Source organism: Bombina bombina, chromosome 11, assembly GCF_027579735.1.
Source record: "Bombina bombina isolate aBomBom1 chromosome 11, aBomBom1.pri, whole genome shotgun sequence".
In the NCBI taxonomy this organism is placed as follows: Eukaryota; Metazoa; Chordata; class Amphibia; order Anura; family Bombinatoridae; genus Bombina; species Bombina bombina.
The window spans coordinates 194,119,341-194,134,631 of NC_069509.1; the positions used below are offsets into that span (position 1 = coordinate 194,119,341).

At 39.6% G+C, this 15,291-nt stretch overlaps 1 protein-coding gene across 6 annotated transcripts in view; it reads left to right on the plus strand.

Moving 5' to 3' along the window:
* Positions 1-15,291, plus strand: part of RHBDF1 (rhomboid 5 homolog 1) — a 236,309-nt gene that overhangs the window by 124,814 nt on the left and 96,204 nt on the right. For 5 of the 6 annotated variants that reach the window (XM_053694520.1, XM_053694518.1, XM_053694522.1 and 2 more), the window contains one exon: positions 9,450-9,560. The exons of the other annotated variant lie outside the window; for it this stretch is intronic. In XM_053694520.1, the coding sequence (XP_053550495.1) occupies positions 9,450-9,560 (111 nt within the window). The remainder of the gene's footprint in view (positions 1-9,449; positions 9,561-15,291) is intronic. 6 annotated transcript variants of the gene reach the window in all.

Genomic DNA, 15,291 nt, shown 5'->3' on the forward strand with positions numbered 1-15,291 from the left:
TTTGCAATCTTCTTATAGAATAGGCCATCTTTATTTAGAGCAACAATTCTTGTTTTCAGATCCTCAGAGAGTTCTTTGCCATGAGGTCCCATGTTGAACTTCCAGTGACCAGTATGAGAGAGTGTGAGAGCGATAACACCAAATTTAACACACCTGCTCCCCATTCACACCTGAAACCTTGTAACATTAACGAGTCACATGACACCGGGGAGGGAAAATGACTAATTGGGCCCAATTTGGACATTTCCACTTGGGGTGTACTCACTTTTGTTGCCAACGGTTTAGACATTAATGGCTGTGTGTTGAGTTATTTTGAGGGGACAGCAAATTTACACTGTTATACAGGCTGTACACTCACTACTTTACATTGAAGCAAAGGGTAATTTCTTCAGTGTTGTCACATGAAAAGATATAATAAAATATTTACACTGTTATACAGGCTGTACACTCACTACTTTACATTGAAGCAAAGGGTAATTTCTTCAGTGTTGTCACATGAAAAGATATAATAAAATGTTTACAAAAATGTGAGGGGTGTACTCACTTTCTCCAACATAGGTGTGTCCGGTCCACGGCGTCATCCTTACTTGTGGGATATTCTCTTCCCCAACAGGAAATGGCAAAGAGCCCAGCAAAGCTGGTCACATGATCCCTCCTAGGCTCCGCCTACCCCAGTCATTCTCTTTGCCGTTGTACAGGCAACATCTCCACGGAGATGGCTTAGAGTTTTTTAGTGTTTAACTGTAGTTTTTATTATTCAATCAAGAGTTTGTTATTTTAAAATAGTGCTGGTATGTACTATTTACTCAGAAACAGAAAAGAGATGAAGATTTCTGTTTGTATGAGGAAAATGATTTTAGCACCGTAACTAAAATCCATGGCTGTTCCACACAGGACTGTTGAGAGCAATTAACTTCAGTTGGGGGAACAGTGTGCAGTCTCTTACTGCTTGAGGTATGACACATTCTAACAAGACGATGTAATGCTGGAAGCTGTCATTTTCCCTATGGGATCCGGTAAGCCATGTTTATTAAGATAGTAAATAAGGGCTTCACAAGGGCTTATTAAGACTGTAGACTTTTTCTGGGCTAAATCGATTCATTATTAACACATATTTAGCCTTGAGGAATCATTTATTCTGGGTATTTTGATATGATTATATCGGCAGGCACTGTTTTAGACACCTTATTCTTTAGGGGCTTTCCCTAATCATAGTCAGAGCCTCATTTTCGCGCCGGTATGGCGCACTTGTTTTTGAGGACAGCATGGCATGCAGCTGCATGTGTGTGGAGCTCTGATACATAGAAAAGTCTTTCTGAAGGCATCATTTGGTATCGTATTCCCCTTTGGGCTTGGTTGGGTCTCAGCAAAGCAGATTCCAGGGACTGTAAAGGGGTTAAATATAAAAACGGCTCCGGTTCCGTTATTTTAAGGGTTAAAGCTTCCAAATTTGGTGTGCAATACTTTTAAGGCTTTAAGACACTGTGGTGAAATTTTGGTGAATTTTGAACAATTCCTTCATACTTTTTCGCAATTGCAGTAATAAAGTGTGTTTAGTTTAAAATTTAAAGTGACAGTAACGGTTTTATTTTAAAACGTTTTTTGTGCTTTGTTATCAAGTTTATGCCTGTTTAACATGTCTGAACTACCAGATAGATTGTGTTCTGACTGTGGGGAAACCAAGGTTCCTTCTCATTTAACTATATGTATTTTATGTCATAAAAAAATTTAGTAAAAATGATGCCCAAGATGATTCCTCAAGTGAGGGGAGTAAGCATGGTACTGCATCATCCCCTCCTTCGTCTACACCAGTCTTGCCCATACAGGAGGCCCCTAGTACATCTAGTGCGCCAATACTCCTTACTATGCAACATTTAACGGCTGTAATGGATAATTCTATCAAAAACATTTTAGCCAATATGCCCACTTATCAGCGAAAGCGCGACTGCTCTGTTTTAGAAAATTCTGTAGAGCATGAGAACGCTGATGATATGGTTTCTGAAGGGCCCCTACACCAGTCTGAGGGGGCCAGGGAGGTTTTGTCTGAGGGAGAAATTTCAGATTCAGGAAACATTTCTCAACAAGCTGAACCTGATGTGATTACTTTTAAATTTAAGTTGGAACATCTCCGCGCTCTGCTTAAGGAGGTGTTATCCAATTTGGATGATTGTGATTATCTGGTCATTCCAGAACCACTATGTAAAATGGAAAAGTTCTTAGAGGCCCCGGGGCCCCCCGAAGCTTTTCCTATATCCAAGCGGGTGGCGTACATTGTTAGTAAAGAATGGGACAGGCCCGGTATACCTTTAGTACCTCCCCCCATATTTATAAAATTGTTTTCTTATAGTCGACCCCAGAAAGGACTGATGGCAGACAGTCCCCAAGGTCGAGGGGGCGGTTTCTACTCTACACAAGCGCGCCACTATACCCATAGAAGATAGTTGTGCTTTCCAAGATCCTATGGATAAAAAATTAGAAGGTCTGCTAAAGATGTTTGTTCAGCAAGGTTCCCTTCTACAACCAATTGCATGCATTGTCCCTGTCACTGCAGCCGCGTGTTTCTAGTTTGATGAGCTAGGAAAGGCGATTATTAGTAATTCTTCTTCTTATGAGGAGATTATGGACAGAATTCGTGCTCTTAAATTGGCTAATTCTTTCACCCTAGACGCCACCTTGCAATTGGCTAGGTTAGCGGCGAAAAAATTCTGGGTTTGCTATTGTGGCGCAGAGCGCTTTGGTTAAAATCTTGGGCAGCGGATGCGTCTTCCAAGAACAAATTGCTTGACATTCCTTTCAAGGGGAAAACACTCTTTGGCCCTGACTTGAAAGAGATTATCTCTGATATCACTGGGGGCAAGGGCCACGCCCTTCCTCAGGATAGGTCTTTTCAAGACCAAAAATAAACCTAAGTTTCGTCCCTTTCGCAGAAACGGATCAGCCCCAAGGGCTACGTCCTCTAAGCAGGAAGGTAATACTTCTCAAGCCAATCCAGCCTGGAGACCTATGCAAGGCTGGAACAAAGGAAAGCAGGCCAGGAAACCTGCCACTGCTACCAAGACAGCATGAAATGCGGGCCCCCGATCCGGGACCGGATCTGGTGGGGGGCAGACTCTCTCTCTTCGCTCAGGCTTGGGCAAGAGATGTTCTGGATCCTTGGGCGCTAGAAATAGTCTCCCAAGGTTATTCTCTGGAGTTCAAGGGGCTTCCTCCAAGGGGGAGGTTCCACAGGTCTCAGTTGTCTTCAGACCACATAAGAAGACAGGCATTCTTACATTGGGTAGAAGACCTGCTAAAAATGGGAGTGATTCATCCTGTTCCATTAGGAGAACAAGGGATGGGGTTCTACTCCAATCTGTTCATAGTTCCCAAAAAAGAGGGAACGTTCAGACCAATCTTAGATCTCAAGATCTTGAACAAGTTTCTCAAGGTTCCATCGTTCAAGATGGAAACCATTCGAACACTTCTTCCTTCCATCCAGGAAGGTCAATTCATGACCAAGGTGGATTTCAAGGATGCGTATCTACATATTCCTATCCACAAGGAACATCATCGGTTCCTAAGGTTTGCATTCCTGGACAAGCATTTCCAGTTCGTGGCGTTTTCTTTCGGATTAGCCACTGCTCCTAGGATTTTCTCATAGGTACTAGGGTCCCTTCTGGCGGTGCTAAGACCAAGGGGCATTGCTGTAGTACCTTACTTGGACGACATTCTGATTCGAGCGTCGTCCCTTCCTCAAGTAAAGGCTCACACGGACATTGTCCTGGCCTTTCTCAGATCTCACGGATGGAAAGTGAACGTGGAAAAGAGTTCTCTATCTCCGTCAACGAGGGTTCCCTTCTTGGGAACTATAATAGACTCCTTAGAAATGAGGATTTTTCTGACAGAAGCCAGAAAAACAAAACTTCTAGACTCTTGTCGGATACTTCATTCCGTTCCTCTTCCTTCCATAGCGCAGTGCATGGAAGTGATAGGTTTGATGGTAGCGGCAATGGACATAGTTCCTTTTGTGCGCATTCATCTAAGACCATTACAACTGTTCATGCTCAGTCAGTGGAATGGGGACTATTCAGACTTGTCTCCGAAGATACAAGAAAATCAGAGGACCAGAGACTCATTCCGTTGGTGGCTGTCCCTGGACAACCTGTCACAAGGGATGACCTTCCGCAGACCAGAGTGGGTCATTGTCACGACCGACGCCAGTCTGATGGGCTGGGGCGCGGTCTGGGGATCCCTGAAAGCTCAGGGTCTTTGGTCTCGGGTAGAATCTCTTCTACCGATAAATATTCTGGAACTGAGAGCGATATTCAATGCTCTCAAAGCTTGGCCTCAGCTAGCGAGGGCCAAGTTCATACATCAACCATCAGGGGGGAACAAGGAGTTCCCTAGCGATGGAAGAAGTGACCAAAATCATTCTATGGGCGGAGTCTCACTCCTGCCACCTGTCTGCTATCCACATCCCAGGAGTGGAAAATTGGGAAGCGGATTTTCTGAGTCGTCAGACATTGCATCCGGGGGAGTGGGAACTCCATCCGGAAATCTTTGCCCAAGTCACTCAACCGTGGGGCATTCCAGACATGGATCTGATGGCCTCTCGTCAGAACTTCAGAGTTCCTTACTACGGGTACAGATCCAGGGATCCCAAGGCGGCTCTAGTGGATGCACTAGTAGCACCTTGGACCTTCAAACTAGCTTATGTGTTCCCGCCGTTTCCTCTCATCCCCAGGCTGGTAGCCAGGATCAATCAGGAGAGGGCGTCGGTGATTTTGATAGCTCCTGCGTGGCCACGCAGGACTTGGTATGCAGATCTGGTGAATATGTCATCGGCTCCACTATGGAAGCTACCTTTGAGACGAGACCTTCTTGTTCTAGGTCCGTTCGACCCACTCCAGCTGACTGCTTGGAGATTGAACGCTTGATCTTATCAAAGCGAGGGTTCTCAGATTCTGTTATTAATACTCTTGTTCAGGCCTGAAAGCCTGTAACCAGAAAAATTACCACATAATTTGGTATATCTGTTGGTGTGAATCTGCAGGATTCCCTTGGGACAAGGTTAAGATTCCTAAGAGTCTATCCTTCCTTCGAGAAGGATTGGAAAAAGGATTATCTGCAAGTTCCTTGATGGGACAGATTTCTGCCTTGTCTGTGTTACTTCACAAAAAGCTGGCAGCTGTGCCAGATGTTCTAGCCTTTGTTCAGGCTCTGGTTAGAATCAAGCCTGTTTACAAAATTTGGACTCCTCCTTGGAGTCTCAACCTAGTTCTTTCAGTTCTTCAGGGGGTTCCGTTTGAACCCTTACATTCCGTTGATATTAAGTTATTATCTTGGAAAGTTTTGTTTTTGGTTGCAATTTCTTCTGCTAGAAGAGTTTCAGAATTATCTGCTCTGCAGTGTTCTTCTCCTTATCTGGTGTTCCATGCAGATAAGGTGGTTTTGCGTACTAAACCTGGTTTTCTTCCAAAAGTTGTTTCTAACAAAAACATTAACCAGGAGATAGTTGTGCCTTCTTTGTGTCCTAATCCAGTTTCAAAGAAGGAACGTTTGTTGCACAACTTGGATGTAGTTCGTGCTCTCAAATTTTACTTAGCAGCTACTAAGGATTTCAGACAAACTTTGTCTTTGTTTGTTGTTTATTCTGGTAAACGGAGAGGTCAAAAAGCAACTTCTACCTCTCTCTCCTTCTGGATTAAAAGCATTATCCGATTGGCTTATGAGACTGCCGGACGGCAGCCTCCTGAAAGAATCACAGCTCACTCCACTAGGGCTGTGGCTTCCACATGGGCCTTCAAGAACGAGGCTTCTGTTGATCAGATATGTAAGGCAGCGACTTGGTCTTCACTGCACACTTTTTCTAAATTTTACAAATTTGATACTTTTGCTTCTTCTGAGGCTATTTTTGGGAGAAAGGTTTTGCAAGCCGTGGTGCCTTCCATTTAGGTGACCTGATTTGCTCCCTCCCTTCATCCGTGTCCTAAAGCTTTGGTATTGGTTCCCACAAGTAAGGATGACGCCGTGGACCGGACACACCTATGTTGGAGAAAACAGAATTTATGTTTACCTGATAAATTACTTTCTCCAACGGTGTGTCCGGTCCACGGCCCGCCCTGGTTTTTTTAATCAGGTCTGATAATTTATTTTCTTTAACTACAGTCACCACGGTAACATATGGTTTCTCCTATGCAAATATTCCTCCTTAACGTCGGTCGAATGACTGGGGTAGGCGGAGCCTAGGAGGGATCATGTGACCAGCTTTGCTGGGCTCTTTGCCATTTCCTGTTGGGGAAGAGAATATCCCACAAGTAAGGATGACGCCGTGGACCGGACACACCGTTGGAGAAAGTAATTTATCAGGTAAACATAAATTCTGTTTTTGTGGGATACTGTGTGTATGTATGTATATGTGTGTATATATATATATATATATATATATATATATATATATATAATTTTGTTTTTTAAAGAAACTATCACCTAGATTACGAGTTTTGCTTTAGAGGCTGTGCGATGCTAACGAGCAATTTTGTCTCACTGCTCACTTATATGCAGTGCTGGTATTACGAGTTTTCAGAAACCCGTCATTAAAAGACAAGAAGTGAGCGTTGAGCAAAATTTTGCTCATTACTGCACTCCAATACCAGCGCTGCTTAAATCAGGAATCAACGGGGAGAGCCGGCTGAAAAAAAGTCTAACACCTGCAAAAAAGCAGCATAAAACTCAGTAACGCAGCCTATTGATTCCTATGGGGAAATAAAATGTATGTTTACACCTAACACCCTAACATGAACCCTGAGTCTAAACACCCCTAATCTTACACTTATTAACCCACTAATCTGCCGCCCCGGACACCGCCGCCACCCACATTATACGTATGAACTCCTAATCTGCTGCCCCCAACATCGCCGACATCTACATTATATTTATTAACCCCTAATCTGCCGCCCCCAATGTCGCTGCCACCTACCTACACTTATTAACCCCTTATCTGCCGCACCCAACGTCGCCGCCACTATAATAAACATATTAACCCCTAAACCGCCGCACTCCCTCCTCGCAAACATTAGTTAAATATTATTAACCCCTAATCTGCCGGCTCTAACATCGCCGCCACTATATTAAAGTTATTAACCCCTAAACCTAAGTCTAACCCTAAACCTAACACCCCCTAACTTAAATATAATTTAAATAAATCTAAATAAATATTACTATCATTAACTAAATTATTCCTATTTAAAACTAAATACTTACCTGTAAAATAAACCCTAAAATATCTACAATATAACTAATAGTTACATTGTAGCTAGTTTAGGACTTATTTTTATTTTACAGTCAAGTTTGTATTTATTTTAACTAGGTAGAATAGTTATTAAATAGTTATTAACTACCTAGCTAAAATAAATACAAATTGACCTGTAAAATAAAACCTAACCTAAGTTACACTAAGACTTAACACTACACTAAAATTAAATAAATTAACTAAATTAAATACAATTACCTAAATTAAATTAGCTAAAGTACAAAAAAACTAAACACTAAATTACAGAAAATAATAAACAAATTACAGAAATTTAAACTAATTACACTTAATCTAATAGCCCTATTAAAATAAAAAAAAGCCCCCCAAAATAAAAAAAAACCCTAGCCTAAACTAAACTACCAATAGCCCTTAAAAGGGCCTTATGCCGGGCATTGCCTTTTGCAGGGCAGTTAGCTCTTTTGCCACCCAAACCCTAATCTAAAAAATAAAACCCACCCAATACACCCTTAAAAAAACCTAACACTAACCCCCTGAAGATCGATTTACCGGGAGACATCTTCATCCAAGCCGGGCAAAGTGATCCTCCAGACGGGCAGAAGTCTTCATCCAGACGGCATCTTCTATCTTCATCCATCCGGCGCGGAGCGGGTCCATCTTCCAGATATCCGACGCGGAGCATCCTCTTCATCCGACGACTAAAACAGAATGAAGGTACCTTTAAGTGACATCATCCAAGATGGCGTCCCTTAGATTCCAATTGGCTGATAGAATTCTATCAGCCAATCGGAATTAAGGTAGAAACAATCCTATTGGCTGATGCAATCAGCCAATAGGATTGAGTTCACATTCTATTGGCTGATTGGAACAGCCAATAGAATGCACGCTCAATCCTATTGGCTGATTGGATCAGCCAATAGGATTGAACTTCAATCCTATTGTCTGATTGCATCAGCCAATAGGATTTTTTCTACCTTAATTCCGATTGGCTGATAGAATTCTATCAGCCAATCGGAATCTAAGGGACGCCATCTGGGATGATGTCACTTAATGGTACCTTCATTCTGTTTTAGTCATCGGATGAAGAGGATGCTCCGCGTCGGATGTCTTGAAGATGGACCCGCTCCGCGCCGGATGGATGAAGATAGAAGATGCCGTCTGGACGAAGACTTCTGCCCGTCTGGAGGACCACTTCTGCCCGGCTTGGATGAAGACTTCTGCCCGTCTGGAGGACCACTTCGCCTGGCTTGGATGAAGATGTCTCCCGGTAAGTCGATCTTCAGGGGGTTAGTGTTAGGGTTTTTTTAAGGGTGTATTGGGTGGGTTTTATTTTTTAGATTAGGGTTTGGGCGGCAAAAGAGCTAACTGCCCTTTAAAGGGCAATGCCCATCCATATGCCCTTCTCAGGGCAATGGGGAGCTTAGTTTTTTTTAGCTAGTATTTTATTTGGGGGGTTGGTTGTGTGGGTGGTGGGTTTTACTGTTGGAGGGTTGTTTGTATTTTTTTTTTACAGGTAAAAGAGCTGATTATTTTGGGGCAATGCCCGGCAAAAGGCCCTTTTAAGGGCTATTGGTAGTTTAGTTTAGGCTAGGTTTTTTTTTTATTTTGATAGGGCTATTAGATTAGGTGTAATTAGTTTAAATTTCTGTAATTTGCTTATTATTTTCAGTAATTAGTTATATTGTAGCTATCTTAGGGTTTATTTTACAGGTAAGTATTTAGTTTTAAATAGGAATAATTTAGTTAATAGGTTTGTGATGATGTAATGAGTTAGAAGCATCACATGACACTTCTTATAGTGAGACAAACAGACTGCATTATGGGTACAGCAATGTGGGTTACATGTCATGTGATCTCTTCTGTGTCTGTTATAATATTATGAGATTTGTAGGATATTTTACAGTGGTACCAAGCAAAGCCAACACGCTGGTTATTTAAAGACTCACGGGCACCTGACAACCGTTTGGCTTTATTTTGAAGCTGGCACAGTTGGTGAAACCCATATGATTTGTGTTATTGAGATCTATTAACAACAATCTTCTGTGCATGGTGACTGATTGCAATTAAAACCATAATGTTTCAGTGTAAGCACAACTTTGGTTTCAGTATGAAGTGGTGTTTTAGGCTTATTTCTTTCTGTTTCCTCTGCCTTCTTCTCACTGATCTGTTCTCCCTCTGTGTCTCCTGGCTGTCCCTGAAGGAAGCACGTCATGTTTGAGCGAATCAGTACAATGCCAGTGAAGGGGAACCTGGCCAGTCGCCGGCCAGTACGTTACAGAAAGCGTCGCACACTTTCCGCATTTATTTGCAGGTAGCCTTGAGAGCGCATGATCTCGCTGCATGCGCTTACCCAAACCTGTAAACACCAAACCAAGTAACATCACCCCAGGAAAGACTTATTTTTGTCATATAATATGTTCTTAAAGGGACACGAAACCCACATTTTTCTTTCATGAAAACAACTTTAAAATGTACTACTGTTATAATTTTTCCTTCATTTTCTTATCATCCTTTGTTAAAAAGCAGGAAGGTAAATTCAGTGTGCACGTGTCTATAACACTATAAAGCAGCAGTTTTAAAACAATGTTATACATTAGCAAGAGCATTACATTGCAGCACTATTTACTGTCATGTAGTGCCCAACAGGTGCACGCCACCTATCTAGATATCTTTTCAACAAAGAATAACATCAGAATGAAGCAAATTTGATATAGACATAAATTGGAAACTTTTTAAAAAAAGTTTTCTCTATCTGAATCATGAAATAAAAAAATATGGGTTTTATGTTTCTGTAACAGAGCAATAGATGATCTGTAGTGATGAGTTTATACGTGTGTACTAATGCTCAGTATAATAATATGTGTGTGATGTGTAACAGCAATAGGTCTGTAGTGATGAGTTTATACGTGCGTACTAATGCTCAGTATAATAATATGTGTGTGATGTGTAACAGCAATAGGTCTGTAGTGATGAGTTTATACGTGCGTACTAATGCTCAGTATAATAATATGTGTGTGTGTGATGTGTAACAGCAATAGGTCTGTAGTGATGAGTTTATACGTGCGTACTAATGCTCAGTATAATAATATGTGTGTGATGTGTAACAGCAATAGGTCTGTAGTGATGAGTTTATACGTGCGTACTAATGCTCAGTATAATAATATGTGTGTGTGTGATGTGTAACAGCAATAGGTCTGTAGTGATGAGTTTATACGTGCGTACTAATGCTCAGTATAATAATATGTGTGTGATGTGTAACAGCAATAGGTCTGTAGTGATGAGTTTATACGTGCGTACTAATGCTCAGTATAATAATATGTGTGTGATGTGTAACAGCAATAGATCTGTAGTGATGAGTTTATACGTGCGTACTAATGCTCAGTATAATAATATGTGTGTGTGATGTGTAACAGCAATAAATCTGTAGTGATGAGTTTATACGTGTGTACTAATGCTCAGTATAATAATATGTGTGTGTGATGTGTAACAGCAATAGATCTGTAGTGATGAGTTTATACGTGCGTACTAATGCTCAGTATAATAATATGTGTGTGATGTGTAACAGCAATAGGTCTGTAGTGATGAGTTTATACGTGCGTACTAATGCTCAGTATAATAATATGTGTGTGATGTGTAACAGCAATAGATCTGTAGTGATGAGTTTATACGTGCGTACTAATGCTCAGTATAATAATATGTGTGTGATGTGTAACAGCAATAGATCTGTAGTGATGAGTTTATACGTGCGTACTAATGCTCAGTATAATAATATGTGTGTGATGTGTAACAGCAATAGGTCTGTAGTGATGAGTTTATACGTGTGTACTAATGCTCAGTATAATAATATGTGTGTGATGTGTAACAGCAATAGATCTGTAGTGATGAGTTTATACGTGCGTACTAATGCTCAGTATAATAATATGTGTGTGATGTGTAACAGCAATAGATCTGTAGTGATGAGTTTATACGTGCGTACTAATGCTCAGTATAATAATATGTGTGTGTGATGTGTAACAGCAATAGGTCTGTAGTGATGAGTTTATACGTGCGTACTAATGCTCAGTATAATAATATGTGTGTGTGATGTGTAACAGCAATAGGTCTGTAGTGATGAGTTTATACGTGTGTACTAATGCTCAGTATAATAATATGTGTGTGTGATGTGTAACAGCAATAGGTCTGTAGTGATGAGTTTATACGTGCGTACTAATGCTCAGTATAATAATATGTGTGTGATGTGTAACAGCAATAGGTCTGTAGTGATGAGTTTATACGTGTGTACTAATGCTCAGTATAATAATATGTGTGTGTGATGTGTAACAGCAATAAATCTGTAGTGATGAGTTTATACGTGTGTACTAATGCTCAGTATAATAATATGTGTGTGATGTGTAACAGCAATAGGTCTGTAGTGATGAGTTTATACGTGTGTACTAATGCTCAGTATAATAATATGTGTGTGTGATGTGTAACAGCAATAGGTCTGTAGTGATGAGTTTATACGTGTGTACTAATGCTCAGTATAATAATATGTGTGTGTGATGTGTAACAGCAATAGGTCTGTAGTGATGAGTTTATACGTGTGTACTAATGCTCAGTATAATAATATGTGTGTGATGTGTAACAGCAATAGATCTGTAGTGATGAGTTTATACGTGCGTACTAATGCTCAGTATAATAATATGTGTGTGATGTGTAACAGCAATAGATCTGTAGTGATGAGTTTATACGTGTGTACTAATGCTCAGTATAATATGTGTGTGTGATGTGTAACAGCAATAGGTCTGTAGTGATGAGTTTATACGTGCGTAGTAATGCTCAGTATAATAATATGTGTGTGATGTGTAACAGCAATAGGTCTGTAGTGATGAGTTTATACGTGCGTACTAATGCTCAGTATAATAATATGTGTGTGATGTGTAACAGCAATAGGTCTGTAGTGATGAGTTTATACGTGTGTACTAATGCTCAGTATAATAATATGTGTGTGTGATGTGTAACAGCAATAGATCTGTAGTGATGAGTTTATACGTGTGTACTAATGCTCAGTATAATAATATGTGTGTGTGATGTGTAACAGCAATAAATCTGTAGTGATGAGTTTATACGTGTGTACTAATGCTCAGTATAATAATATGTGTGTGATGTGTAACAGCAATAGGTCTGTAGTGATGAGTTTATACGTGTGTACTAATGCTCAGTATAATAATATGTGTGTGTGATGTGTAACAGCAATAGGTCTGTAGTGATGAGTTTATACGTGTGTACTAATGCTCAGTATAATAATATGTGTGTGTGATGTGTAACAGCAATAGGTCTGTAGTGATGAGTTTATACGTGTGTACTAATGCTCAGTATAATAATATGTGTGTGATGTGTAACAGCAATAGATCTGTAGTGATGAGTTTATACGTGCGTACTAATGCTCAGTATAATAATATGTGTGTGATGTGTAACAGCAATAGATCTGTAGTGATGAGTTTATACGTGTGTACTAATGCTCAGTATAATATGTGTGTGTGATGTGTAACAGCAATAGGTCTGTAGTGATGAGTTTATACGTGCGTAGTAATGCTCAGTATAATAATATGTGTGTGATGTGTAACAGCAATAGGTCTGTAGTGATGAGTTTATACGTGCGTACTAATGCTCAGTATAATAATATGTGTGTGATGTGTAACAGCAATAGGTCTGTAGTGATGAGTTTATACGTGTGTACTAATGCTCAGTATAATAATATGTGTGTGTGATGTGTAACAGCAATAGATCTGTAGTGATGAGTTTATACGTGTGTACTAATGCTCAGTATAATAATATGTGTGTGATGTGTAACAGCAATAGGTCTGTAGTGATGAGTTTATACGTGTGTACTAATGCTCAGTATAATAATATGTGTGTGTGATGTGTAACAGCAATAGGTCTGTAGTGATGAGTTTATACGTGTGTACTAATGCTCAGTATAATAATATGTGTGTGTGATGTGTAACAGCAATAGGTCTGTAGTGATGAGTTTATACGTGTGTACTAATGCTCAGTATAATAATATGTGTGTCATGTGTACCAGCAATAGATCTGTAGTGATGAGTTTATACGTGTGTACTAATGCTCAGTATAATAATATGTGTGTGATGTGTAACAGCAATAGATCTGTAGTGATGAGTTTATACGTGCGTACTAATGCTCAGTATAATAATATGTGTGTGATGTGTAACAGCAATAGATCTGTAGTGATGAGTTTATACGTGTGTACTAATGCTCAGTATAATATGTGTGTGTGATGTGTAACAGCAATAGGTCTGTAGTGATGAGTTTATACGTGCGTACTAATGCTCAGTATAATAATATGTGTGTGTGATGTGTAACAGCAATAGATCTGTAGTGATGAGTTTATACGTGTGTACTAATGCTCAGTATAATAATATGTGTGTGATGTGTAACAGCAATAGATCTGTAGTGATGAGTTTATACGTGTGTACTAATGCTCAGTATAATAATATGTGTGTCATGTGTACCAGCAATAGATCTGTAGTGATGAGTTTATACGTGCGTACTAATGCTCAGTATAATAATATGTGTGTGATGTGTAACAGCAATAGGTCTGTAGTGATGAGTTTATACGTGCGTACTAATGCTCAGTATAATAATGTGTGTGTGATGTGTAACAGCAATAGGTCTGTAGTGATGAGTTTATACGTGCGTACTAATGCTCAGTATAATAATATGTGTGTGATGTGTAACAGCAATAGATGATCTGTAGTGATGAGTTTATACGTATGTACTAATGCTCAGTATAATAATATGTGTGTGATGTGTACCAGCAATAGATCTGTAGTGATGAGTTTATACGTGCGTACTAATGCTCAGTATAATAATATGTGTGTGATGTGTAACAGCAATAGATCTGTAGTGATGAGTTTATACGTGCGTACTAATGCTCAGTATAATAATATGTGTGTGATGTGTAACAGCAATAGGTCTGTAGTGATGAGTTTATACGTGCGTACTAATGCTCAGTATAATAATGTGTGTGTGATGTGTAACAGCAATAGGTCTGTAGTGATGAGTTTATACGTGTGTACTAATGCTCAGTATAATAATATGTGTGTGATGTGTAACAGCAATAGATGATCTGTAGTGATGAGTTTATACGTATGTACTAATGCTCAGTATAATAATATGTGTGTGATGTGTACCAGCAATAGATCTGTAGTGATGAGTTTATACGTGTGTACTAATGCTCAGTATAATAATATGTGTGTGTGATGTGTAACAGCAATAGGTCTGTAGTGATGAGTTTATATGTGTGTACTAATGCTCAGTATAATAATATGTGTGTGATGTGTAACAGCAATAGGTCTGTAGTGATGAGTTTATACGTGCGTACTAATGCTCAGTATAATAATATGTGTGTGTGATGTGTAACAGCAATAGATCTGTAGTGATGAGTTTATACGTGCGTACTAATGCTCAGTATAATAATATGTGTGTGTGATGTGTAACAGCAATAGGTCTGTAGTGATGAGTTTATACGTGTGTACTAATGCTCAGTATAATAATATGTGTGTGATGTGTAACAGCAATAGATCTGTAGTGATGAGTTTATACGTGTGTACTAATGCTCAGTATAATAATATGTGTGTGATGTGTAACAGCAATAGGTCTGTAGTGATGAGTTTATACGTGTGTACTAATGCTCAGTATAATAATATGTGTGTGATGTGTAACAGCAATAGGTCTGTAGTGATGAGTTTATACGTGCGTACTAATGCTCAGTATAATAATATGTGTGTGATGTGTAACAGCAATAGGTCTGTAGTGATGAGTTTATACGTGCGTACTAATGCTCAGTATAATAATATGTGTGTGATGTGTAACAGCAATAGATGATCTGTAGTGATGAGTTTATACGTGTGTACTAATGCTCAGTATAATAATATGTGTGTGATGTGTAACAGCAATAGGTCTGTAGTGATGAGTTTATACGTGCGTACTAATGCTCAGTATAATAATATGTGTGTGTGATGTGTAACAGCAATAGGTCT